At 38.5% G+C, this 12,563-nt stretch overlaps 1 protein-coding gene across 1 annotated transcript in view; it reads right to left on the reverse strand.

The window, feature by feature from the left end:
- Positions 1 to 12,563, reverse strand: part of TENM2 (teneurin transmembrane protein 2) — a 613,414-nt gene that overhangs the window by 104,650 nt on the left and 496,201 nt on the right. The window contains exons 8-9 of the mRNA XM_031060588.1: positions 9,191 to 9,396; positions 2,374 to 2,569 (exon numbers count right to left, since the gene is read on the reverse strand). Of these exons, the coding sequence (XP_030916448.1) occupies positions 2,374 to 2,569; positions 9,191 to 9,396 (402 nt within the window). The remainder of the gene's footprint in view (positions 1 to 2,373; positions 2,570 to 9,190; positions 9,397 to 12,563) is intronic.

Genomic DNA, 12,563 nt, shown 5'->3' on the forward strand with positions numbered 1-12,563 from the left:
GACTCTGTCTTCTTTTCCTTCTACAGGCATTTAAAGCCTCATTAATTAAGCTGACAAAAGTATCTGCTGAACATGACAAAGAGGAGCTCTTTTGCTCTGGCAAATCTACTCGATCCTTAAAGAAATGAACTAAAAAGATGCAGGTGGCTGTGCGAGAGGATGAAGGAGAATTCTGTAAAACACAGGACAAAGTTTAATATCAGAGTTTGAGTGACTGACTGAAATGTTGATGACCTCAATGATATGAGAAGAGTAGACACATAAGCCTGATAATATTTCAGCTGCACCAAAATACTTATTTTCCACAATTTCTGTTATCATTTGGATAAAGCATACACTACTTTGCATAATAACAATCTAAAAATAAAATTCCATTTTTGAATTAATTCTTTAAATTATTTTAATTTAAAAGCTGTTGGATTTCAGCAGAACATATTTTCAACAGTGAATTATTGGAACAAAAATCTAATTGGAATATTACTCTTCACTATCACACTCTGTTGTTGTGGGACCTGTGGTTCCAAACTAAATGGTTCTGACAGTCCCAGGCACCAAATCAAGCTGCTGTACAACACAGAAAAGAGAATTTGGATTTGGAACCAGCAGAACTATGGAGAGTATTTTTATTTGTCAAATTAAACTGCAAAGAAGAAAAGGATTCAAGTAGAACTTTAAATCTAATTTCACAGTAACAGGACACCAAATACAAAATGTCTAAAGCAAATTTTTAAAGAGATGTCATTAGCTTGGGCTCTTGAAATGAGTCATCTAAACAATGGAAAGAAAAAAATTGAAATGTAATGCTCAAAGATATCAATTTGTCTCATGAAGAAGCTTGTTTATAGATTTATTCATTATTTTGCTTCATGGCACACAAAAGCATTTTCTATGTATTCAAAATCATGGTAAATTTAGTAGTTAAAGGTAACAATTTCTGTTATTCTTCCTCCTCTTCCACACCAGAGAGATGTTCAGCTGTCTCAGAGCCTTTCATTATGAAGCATCTGATACAAGGTGTGTAGAACCAGATAAAACACTGTATTTTTCTCCAGATTTCATTTCAATCACTATCATTGCTCTATCAAGTAGCCTACCTGGCTATTACACCTTTGATGCTCTTGAAAGCAATAGCCTTGACCAGGCAACCCTGTAAAGGGCAGCTTATAATATCCTAAGGTTTTCTAAGCACAACAGGGGCATAACAAGATATGAACGCAAATATTGTTGTTTTTAGAGAAATGGAAAAAGCCTACTATGGGAAAATATGGGGAAAAAATATATAATGTCATGGCTTGGCAGGGGAGGAATTTAGAGAAGTGATACAAAAGCTTTTTGTGTAATTGATACTTTGTGGAACCACTACGTATATATATATTCATTTTTTAACATTCATAGAAAAGTATCTTTTTCATCTTAATTCAGGGTAACAGAAACAATTATGTTTGTACTTAATGACAGTACTGGTTATCCACCTATACCCTTTGGGACTTAGGCCAACAAAATGAATGCTATATTAATGTAAAAGGAAAAAACCCTAAGCTACATATTATTAATAAGGCAAGACTAGAAAACACCTCTGACTATTTTTCATCAAATCTAAAACCTCATTTTTACTTTTTACAATTTCCCTGAACTAAGAGGAATTACAGATTTTTATAACACCGTGCCATTTCAGACTTCACCAGTCAGGACAGAACATCACAAAGGGATACCTCAGAATTTGTCATACACTGTGAAAAGACAGTCAGCAAAGTTCATTAAGAGCTTCAAAGGACAACAAATCTAATAAAGCTTGGAGAATTTAGACTCAGTTTGATTCTCAACTGAATGTAATCCTATTCTAACAAAACTGCAGCTGGATGTTCTTCCACCACGTTGAGCTGTAAAGCAACACACAGCTAATTAACTGGCTCGATTAATCTCTAGGATGGCTGCAAACAATAATCTCATTTGCAGGTATCATTTTCTTGAGCTGTCTTTCCACCAAGATTAAACAGCTCTCCTGTTGGATACTATTCCACCTGGGTGTAAAGAAGCATCTTCAGAGAAGCAAATAAAAAGTATCAAAATGACAGAGATAAGGCAGGGGAATATTAGCTGGGGAATGCTTCAAACCACACTGAATTTTCTGAACCTTGTTTTCCAAAACTAAACTCGAGATCTATGGGAATGCTAAAATATTAAGAGAACAATGAGTGAATTAAAGTCAGGACACCCCATCACTGACTCTGAGGAGGGTGATGAGAAAAAAATGCATAGCATCACATAAGGACCAACAGGCCAAATACTGAGGACTGCAGGAAAATATTCCAACTTTGGGTACGGGAGGGTATAAAGAGAGAGGAAAAGCGCCCAGCTGGTGGGAGTACCTACCCAAAATGACTGTGCTGAAGGAGACCACCTCCTTGTCCTTGCCATCATTGTAGAAGGCCAGGTGCCACAAGCCCACGTCCAGGTACTGCACGAACACGGCCTCGTTCTGCACCAGGGTCTGCACGCTCCGGCGCTCCCGCGGCGACTCCACCACGCTCCACTTCTCCTTGCCATCCAAACGTTCCATGAAATCATACTGCAGGAGGGAAAGAAAAAAAAAAAGAAGGGAAAAAAAAAAGAGAACACAAACAAACAAAATACCAAACAAATAGACCTGAATACAGAATGGTTCAGCTCAAAAATCTCACTCTGTTTTCTCCTCTACCTTGTTAAAAAATGGTATTTCTGGAAGAAATGGGAAACTAACACTTATTAGCTGACCATGGAACACAAAGAGATTCTGTGACTTTTATTCTTTCTTAAACAGTGACCTAGAATTATGCATCTTTCCTCTGCATAGGTGATCATAAAATGTACAAATTGACAGGATGGTTTTTGAGAAACCATTTGAAATTTAGGTTCCTACACAGCTTTCAGAGATTCAGGAGACCCACGCCCTTTTCTAAGCAATTGCCTACAATAAATTCTTTTTGAAACAGGAACAGATATCTGAGGTGTAACTCCAGACATATTGTTAAATGGATGCCCCCAGAATGTGAAACAGGAATAGCGCAGACAGGAAATGTGTTTGTCTAATGGTAATTCATGACCAGATAAAAATACACTGCACAAGTTTTACATCACAGAGTAACAGTTGCTTACCTGAGGTTGTATGAGGAACAATCAGGGCAAGTGTGATAGAAAAACCAGAGGAAGCATGGAAAGGAATAACACAAATAAAGGAATTGAACTTATATTAAGGAAAACAGAATTTCTGTTTGGATGGCTTCCAAAGAAGGTAGAACATTGCATTAATCTTTGGAAAAGGGATCAAACAGAGCAAGTGATTATTTAGAACATAAGAGCGATGGCACCATTAATGCCATGAAACTAAAAAAAGAAAGAAAGAAATTTAAGATGAATGTCAGATAAGCTTCCCATCTATTAAGCTCAGTAAATAGCCTCCCAATGGAGATGCCACAATTAAGCAAGACTGGAAGAAATATTGGTTAGTCTACATCAGGGAATAACTCTGCATAACAAAGCAGCTGGGATAGCTGTCCTAATAGGCTTTTTTCTGTCATTAATGTCTGTGATTCTGGAGCTCTCAAGCTCAACTGAGTAGATCTCATAGTCCCTATCTAAGGGAAGCCCTTAAGAAACACCAAAACTAATATATCTAATCTTTTGATAGCTGTATAACAAGTCCCCTATGAAAACACATCTTGTTTTAGACACATTTATCTGTGTAGGAGTAGATAGAGATAGATAGACATGTCTAAAGAAAGATGCATGTGTTCAATAAAATACAGTAATAGTATGTGTGCTTGCTTGCCAGTAGCTTCATTACATTTCCCTCAGTTATCTCTAACATTTCCAGGCTGTGCCTACAACAGCTATGAGAAAACATCCACCTTCCCCTACTTTCAGTTTAAACAGAAAGTTGTAACCTTGCCTCCTAAGCAGAATAAACATCCAGAGAAGGACACACACACTGTCTTGCACACTGTATTCCACTCAGGAGCTGTGAGCCCTAGTAAATTATTCATGATTTGTGATAAAATAATGAAGATTCTCCCTATTAGTGGAAGAGACAGACAAATTTAACACTCTAGTGCCATCACACCTCCTCAAAACAGGTATAAAGCCTCACCTTTCCAGTGAAAACCTCTTATGTACCAGCATTATAGAGCCCTGGTATGCTCAGCCTTACAACAAAGGGAAATGTCTGCAAGAACTATTGTCTTGCTGGTAAACTGTGGAACTGACACCGACCTGCAGCCTTTCCACAAAGGAAATCCATGGCAGGGAGGAATTTGAGCCCCAGTCCACTAAGGTTGAGAGCTATCATCACAGTGAGTGCATTATGCACTCTACCTATTATTCTATGCTTTTAAATGAGGGATAAGGTAAGAGAAGTGGAATAAGAAGTTTCACTCAATATCAGATTGCCATCCACTTGAGCCTTTTTCCACATATGATCTAAATGGGAAAAGGTAAATCATATAAATTAGTAAAATTCAGGCAAATCATGCCAGAAATGTAGAGAATTCTGGCATGCCAGTAAGTTTCAGCATATGTGAGGTACCAAACACACATATATCTATCTCTGAAATCAATGGCATTTGGGAAGATTGCTAAAAGCCATTGCCTAACAGTCAGAGGTTAAGGACAGACTCATCACCTCCTTGGGAAATGTTATTACTTGGGCAACATCTTGGGAAAAAGAAATTGTGCTCTTCAGAACAATTGTTCACAAAGGGTCAACTGAGGAAGCAGCAATAAAAGCTGACATTTCTCACTGGCAACACGCTGTTCCTCTCTGCTTGTGCTGGCAGGTTCCTCTGCCTCCCTCTGTTTGATGCTGATTCTACCTCATATAGCAGAGAAGGCTCAGCAGTTGGCCAGATCGAAGGGGAAGAGTTTTCAGCCTGAAGCTGCTTGAAGTAGTTTTAGCTGCAGAATCTCTTTTCATGATGATGGGGTGTGACCTAGTGAGAGCAGGTCCCTTGGCACGGCGATTTTAACTTTGGTACAGTTAAGAGTGGTATTGGCCCTCTTTAATCAAACTATGACAAATAATGTAATGGCCAGGCAAAAGCAAAATGACTGAATTTGGATAACTCTGAATGCTGAAGTACCGGTGCAAATATAGAGACAGATATAGATAGATATAGAAAACTACATTACATTTTTACCCCTCTTTGGATTTCTCAGGACTGAGGGAAAAAAAAAAAAAGAAGGAACTTAATATATCTGCTGGTGGTTCCCTGGATATATTAATCTTAATATGTCAGTAAGGATGAGGTATTTGTGCCCCAAAATTGAAAATCCCTGACTGAAGGGTCACCAAGACAACACTGGGAACTCATAAGCTGATAAGATTTCTTCACATGCTTGGCTGAATTATCATTTTGCTTTTCATGGCCCTGTTGATTTTCTGATTTACCACCCTTGCATGATTAATTACTTTTACATAATGTTGTCCTGAAGACATCACTCTTGCTTTAAAGCTACTTATTGGCATATATGAATAGATTAGAAAACCCATCTAGGAAAAGGAGGCAAGTAATTTCATGATCATTAAAAAGCAACTGTGGAATCCTTAATCTAAAACATACACACAAAACTGCTAAGGAAGAGGCCACTAAATCACATGAATTAGGGAATGGACATGTCAAACCAAATTAAATCACTGAAGTAATCTGGAAGTTTCACTGACTTTTGGCTTTTTTGTTTTCTTTTTTTATGATCCTTTATAGTTCATGGCTTCATACTGAAAGTCACAAAAATGGCTAAAACAGCTCAGGAACTACATGCACCAGAAAGCCCAAATGACTACAACATCAGAGTTCAATTTTGCAGCAGGGAGTACTTACTATGATTAAAGCCCAATATAAGCAAGTGACTTGCCAGCCTACACTGCTAAACAAATTCCAAATTCTCTCTCTCGGTGAGTTTGTTTATTTTTACTACCCAGCATACTGAAATCCTACTGCTTACTTTTATTTACAAACCTAAAATCTCATGCTAAGTTCTTTCTGAGCAATTTGTTTTTATAATTTCTCCATTCAGGGCTCTCTACCCTCTGATGCATTTTATTCATGGGCTAATAAAGGCTTTCTTTTTCTGGTAACCATGGGGAGAACAGTTTGGGAGCTTCACACCTATGGTTGTGACTCCAGCACTGCATAAAGCCACTGAGCCCAGCCACAGACAGAGGAAAGGAACCACTTGTGACCACTGTGAAGCTGAGGGAGCTCACAGGGCTCAGGACTGGAAATGCAGAGAGCTGCCATAATCTTCAGGGATTTTCTTAGATTTGAAACAATTTGCATACCTCCACAAAATGCCTAGGAGTTTTTGAGATTAGGAATTGCAAAGAATGATCTCCTAGAGCTCTTGTCTCAATAAGGGATGCATATTCAACAGGAGAGGGGGAGCACGCCTGGGGCGGCGGCCAGCATTCGCCTTTATGCCAAAGCCCTGCAGGATCTAAGCAGCCAGGAAAACATATGGCAGGGAAACTTGTTTGCAAAGTGCTCTAAAATTAGTTCTTCATAAAATCCAGTTGGTAATTATTCATTAAAACACAGCCATGAAACATCTGACACCCAGGATGGCAGCCAACCAAGCGGTTTGTCCCCACATTTGGATGTGCCACAATCCAGTTCAGGCCAGCCCCGTGGCCACCAGGCAACTCTGAGGTGCTCAGAGCACCTAGAAGTGCTTGAGCACCTGCTAAAAAACCAAGGGAACACTGATGCTCCCCTGCTCTCAAAGGTTTTTTTCAAATAAAGCCATTTCCTGGTCTGAATGAAAAGAGTTTTCATTTTGACATGAAACATTTGTAAGTATAAGCCACGCTGCTGGAAATGAAAACAATACAGCCCCACACATTGCCTTCTCCAGACATTCCAGGGAAGTTCCTCTCAGGTTACCTCATTTCATGCATCATTTGGAATGTGCTACCAGCATGTAGCAACACCACAATTGCTGTAAGCTCTGCAGAGTCACTTCATGCATTATTTGGTATTTACAGTTCATTTTCTATACATTACCAATTCTATTAACATGACTCTCTTCTGCTAAATTCCTATTGATCATTCAAGCCTGCAATGTGCATTTTGTTATTTCTGCATAGCACTACACAGGTTGGAGGGATTTTGCCCAAAAGCACTGCATTCCTGTTTGTACTCTGCTTGCCACTCAAAACTGCATTTTTGCCTCTCCTCAGAGCTCCACTCCCCATGCACACAGCACACAGGCTGCATCCAGACAAGTTTACAGCTACATCAGTTTGACTGACTAAACCAGGCACTTGGAATATTTGCTAAACAGTAATACTGAGAAGGTTAAATCTCAGCAGGGCTCTCAGACAGGAACTGCATCTTGTTGTCTCAGGTTAATCATGTACCTAATTTGCTGATTATTGACTTGTTCCCACAAAGGATTTTACTCAGCTTGACATATGAGCACTGATCAGTGATGAACTGTCAAGCTGTTCACTGCTTTAGAGCTCATGTCCCTAACCTACAGAAACAAGGATTTTAAATTTCAATTTTAAAATATCGTCTGGTGTCAACTTCAGACTGTTTTCATTCATACAAAAGTATTGTGCTCCTTTCTGTCAGAACAAGGCTTCTTTCACTAACTCAGGTCTGTAACAGCTTGCATTTCTTCTTCTAAAATAATTTCATTTGGTAGCAGCTTGACTGAATTTTGATTGCTGGGCAAAACTGCCATGGAACCTCCTGCTGTAGCACCCTATTAACAAGCACCAGGACCCTGCCTGAGTGTGGCAAGTCTATGCTGGTTCATATTGCAGATTCAGACCAGATCTGTACTAGTTTATACACAGTGTGTTTCATTAACCCCACTTATGAAGAGGTTTAGATCTGCTTCCTCAGAAGACTGGAAAGCAGGTTCCCTGAGGAGGAATCCAGCTGAACAGGAAACACAGATGATATTTCTCATTATTTAATTTAAGAGAAAGGTCACAAAATTTCTATTCTAGTCATGTGAGGTGGAGTGAAAGGAAAAAAACTCTGCCTGATCACAGCCTTCTCAGATGAGAACATCATAATGAAACCTAGAACAAATACATCTGATCATGCTGCAATATAAAGTTCATCTTGAATTAAAAGAAAATATTTTCTACTACCAACTACTTCCAATTGGATTTCTTGTAAAATATACAGGCATACCTCCCTCATGTCTTAGTCAAAAGATTAAAATTAACCTGTATTTATAGCAAACTTTGATGATTACTTCAGAGCTTTGGTTGCCCTAAGTAATTTTCATTTAATGATTTATACTTTTGTTTGTTTTCCTCAAATAAATTCCCATCTTATTCATGATGGAATAGGGGAAGTGAGCACTAAAATTCTGAATTAAATGAGACAGGTGCAATGAATTATGCCATGACCTCACTGGAACAGCTGAAGATCCACAGACAGAATTTCACCCTCGAGACAGCATATTGAATGAAGCCTTACAGCCAAAATCAAAACATTCTTAAGAAAGGCTCCCACCCTGGAACATATTCTCTGAAGATCTATTTTTTGTGCTGCCTGGATGGCTGAAAATGACTGAAAATCAGTCAGCAGCCCTCTGCAATTTCCAAATTTTTTTCAGTCTTTGTATCAAATTTCAGGACATCATACACTACTATGGAAAACTGTCCATGTCCCTGCTTGGGCTGTGCACTGCTGATCCTGATTTGTTACCACTCAAACACACCCATTCAGTAACTCACAGAACATTGGAAAACAGCTTACTACAGAAAGCTGATGAATTTTGCACAGCCAAAGCTCCTTCTGCACAAATTTTTAGAAGCAGAGGTAATAAACCCAAATCAACCTCCTCACTCCTCTACTCTCAAGTCTAATAAAAGATTTTGGTCCTCAAATCATCAGTTTTGTCTCATAGGTAACTGAATAGTTTTATCCCAGTTTGTGCCAAGATTATACCAGAGAATTAAAACCTCATTTGAACAGCAAGGACATAATGACTTATTTTATAAATGCATTGCTGAAGCATTTAACAACCTAAACCTAAAAATGTTAAGATGAGGGTGGTTCAGTCAAATGTGACAAATGAAGGAATTCAGGAAATCCCAAAACTTGAATTCTGTAAACTCCAACGTAAACCTAACAAAGATAACCTAAGTTTTGCATTCTGACATTCGAAGCCAACAAACACACTGATAAAGTACCTGGGCATGTGATGGTGGGAGTCCTCTTCTTATATAGACACCAAAAAGAGCATCCTTCCCTAAGGATATGTTGAACTTCAGGAACTGTGGCTGGCTGATATGGATCTGAGATCTCCAAAAAACTCCAGGGGGCACCTCCTGGGTGACCCTGTGGCCAACTTCTGTTTCTCCACTATCTATGCTGCTATTCCTAGTGACCCATGGTCCTATAAAACAAAAGCAAATATAGATCAAATGAGACAACTGGTTTTAATACAGGTAGTTTTATTCATTCAAGATGAACATCTGCAGCAGTGACACCTCAAATCAAACTGTAGCTTTCTTATTCTGATGCAATCTGCCTGCTGCTCCAATCAGCATGTAAGAATTTGGCCCTTATATTTAAAGCAAAAACTCTGCAAACCTTTTTTTCTTTCCATGGAGCATCAGCAGTCTTCTCATCCCTCAAACCCTTTAATTCTGTGATTGCTCCTCACTGATCAAACAGCAACAGCAGAGTCAATTAAACACATGTGAATCTCCTGTGCTCTTTTCAGTTGCATCTTGTACACAACTGGGGTATAAAAAATTGCCAGAAAGGTGAACTGAAGGGTAACTTCAATCTAAATGGACTGATTTTTATTACCAATGTTTTCTTCACTGAAGTAGTCCAATAGACTTTAGGTCACAGAAAAGAGAGTTGACAGAAGAAATGAAATGCACACAAAAGGGTTCAGAGGACAATGTCTGTGCTCTACCGTGCATCTTCTCCTTGAAGCAGAGTTAGCACAGCTCGGTGCAGTGCCTTTGAAGCTTTCTCTGCCTGAAGCAGGGTCTATCTACAAGTCTTCTTCCCTTGTGCTCTGGTTAGTTAAAATCCATCATTTGTTGGTTTTTCAGCATGCATTATTGAAGACAAGATACAAGGCCTTTCTGGTTGAGTGCTCTGGCTTCCAGCCCATGAAATAGTCAACTCTTAAAATATGGTGCAAATCCCTTCTGTTCTCAGCTGAACAGGTTCTGAGGCTACATATATTTCAAACATGGAGTGCAGAACATGGAGTGAGCAGTGTTTTTAAGCTACAATATGCAGCAATGCTTGGTTTTGTATTCTGTATTCCCAAACAACTTGGTGAGAAATCCATTTAAAAATTCTTACAACAGACACTATAATAAACCAGACAACCACAGACATGTAAAGGTATCACTAATACCACTATTACCATAGACTGGATGGTAGTGATACCTCTGATAAAACCTGACAGCATTTGTAAAAAGTGTTTATTTCATTGAGGTTTTTCTGTTTACTTCATGGGGGTTTTTCTGCCGTGGTGTAATGCTGTTTTCAATAAAGGGCAAGCTACTTTTGAAATACATTCCAGCACTGTATGAATGTAATGGGATGGCACAGAACAACATATAATTCCAGCAGGTAAGTACTTAACAGCTTTTCTGTCTTGACTATCTTTAATTGAGAGCGCAGCAAAAGCATGGTTTCAATTATAGATTCTAAATTATCTATGTTAGCAGCACTTACACTTGTACATAATGAAACAGATACTATGTTGGCAGTGTTTTGAAATGGTAAAAGAATGCTCTGAATACCAACTGCTCTACAGTTTTTGGCAACTTGTTTGTTTTTTCATTTTCTATGTTAATGGGTCTACAATAACATCACTGACAAAGAAAGAGAAAGCAGGAGAAGCTGCAACAAGAGGCTGCAAAGGAAGGGAAAATGGCTGAGAGTGTCCTGCAACGTGCCCTTAGAGCCACAGAGAACAACCAGATCCAAACACATCCTGCTTCATGGAAACCACAGGATTTCATTTCTAATGGATTACTGCAACAGAGGATATCTCAAGGTTCCTATCTCAGTGAAGGCAGGCACCACCTCACTAGAATTTAAATTAGTTCTCATCCACCTACATGGAGAGGAGAACCAGGGGCAGAGAACACACCAAAAATCACCTGTGGCATGTTATACTATCACTGGCAGAGCTGGTAAGTCAGCAAAAGACTGCAGGCACCTTCACCTCCTTTGAGAACATTACATTTATTTTGCAATTCCAACATATGGTAATAAATGATGAATATTTTTTCAATATTAAAAAGTGTGTTGTAAGTAATTTCTTTGGAAGCATTCTTTAACGAACATCAACTGTATCTAATCTGCAAAAGGCTCCTTGACACACTCTAAAGAACCTTCTTCTTCAGGAGCAATATATCCATAGCCAACTAGTCAAAGAAAAAGCTATTTCCAGGAATTATTATTATTATCCAGTGCAGCGAATGCACAGAGGCCACAATAAGCTCTGTTGGCAGTTATAGCTTCACTGGCTATTAAAGAAACTCCAAAGCTGTCAATGGCTTTTGCTAATTATGTATACATTCTCTAGAATTGTAACTTTGAAATAAATTTAATTCTAATGGAGGATCAAGTTTTAGTATTTCTGGATAAATTTAGCCTCAGTTTCTTCTGAATATCCAAAATTGTGATATGTATTTCTCTCTGGGAAAGGGCATTTTTCAGGACTCAAGGATCCTCAAATATATCAATTAGATGGCTGAATCAATTGATTCAGCCATCAGGAAAACCAGAGTTACATTCATACTACTTCAGCATGCAAAGGTAAAAAAATATATCGGATGTCAGACTTTCCTCCAAAAAATTACTAGAAGACAATTCCTTTGTATTTCTCATCAAAATGTTGAGGTTATCACGGTGAAATAAGAATTGGTGAAAACTGCAGATAAGACAATTGAATTTGTAGTTATTACTGAGCCCAGAGACTTGATTCAGGTTTTCCTAACACTGAAATGATTCTGTTCAGTTTGATATTGTCCTTGGAAGCATCTCCCCACAGATACACTTTTATTTTGCTCTACAACAAAAATGACCTGGTTTCTAGTTCTCCAAACCACTCCTCCTGGAACATCTTAGAAGAATCTCCCTGGGAAGGGAATTGTGATAGGGGTTCACCCCAGCAGAGGATTTTAAGAGCAGGTTAGATGATCAACTCTCAGAAGTGATCGAGATATATTTAACCTGCAGCAAAGAATGGGGCAGATGGGTGACTCTTTTCAGTCTGTATTTCTGTAGTGCTCCAGAATATTTCAGAATGCTCTATACCCAGCCTGTGCCACATCTGCAAGGAACAGCTGCTGCCTCACCTCTGGCATGCTGAAAGGATCCTTTCCTTTTGCTTTAAAGAATTTAAATCATGGCATCCTGTTTTTATGGAGCTACATTACAATGCTGTAATAACAAAATTCAGAAATGTTTGAAGTTATACTAAAATCTAGGTTTCATATTTGCAAGCTTAGCTAACAACTTATAAAGTTTTAAGTCCCACAAGATATCAATAAACTCTAAGGATTATGCATTATTGAATCA

This window comes from Geospiza fortis, unplaced genomic scaffold (genome assembly GCF_000277835.1).
Source record: "Geospiza fortis unplaced genomic scaffold, GeoFor_1.0 scaffold413, whole genome shotgun sequence".
In the NCBI taxonomy this organism is placed as follows: Eukaryota; Metazoa; Chordata; class Aves; order Passeriformes; family Thraupidae; genus Geospiza; species Geospiza fortis.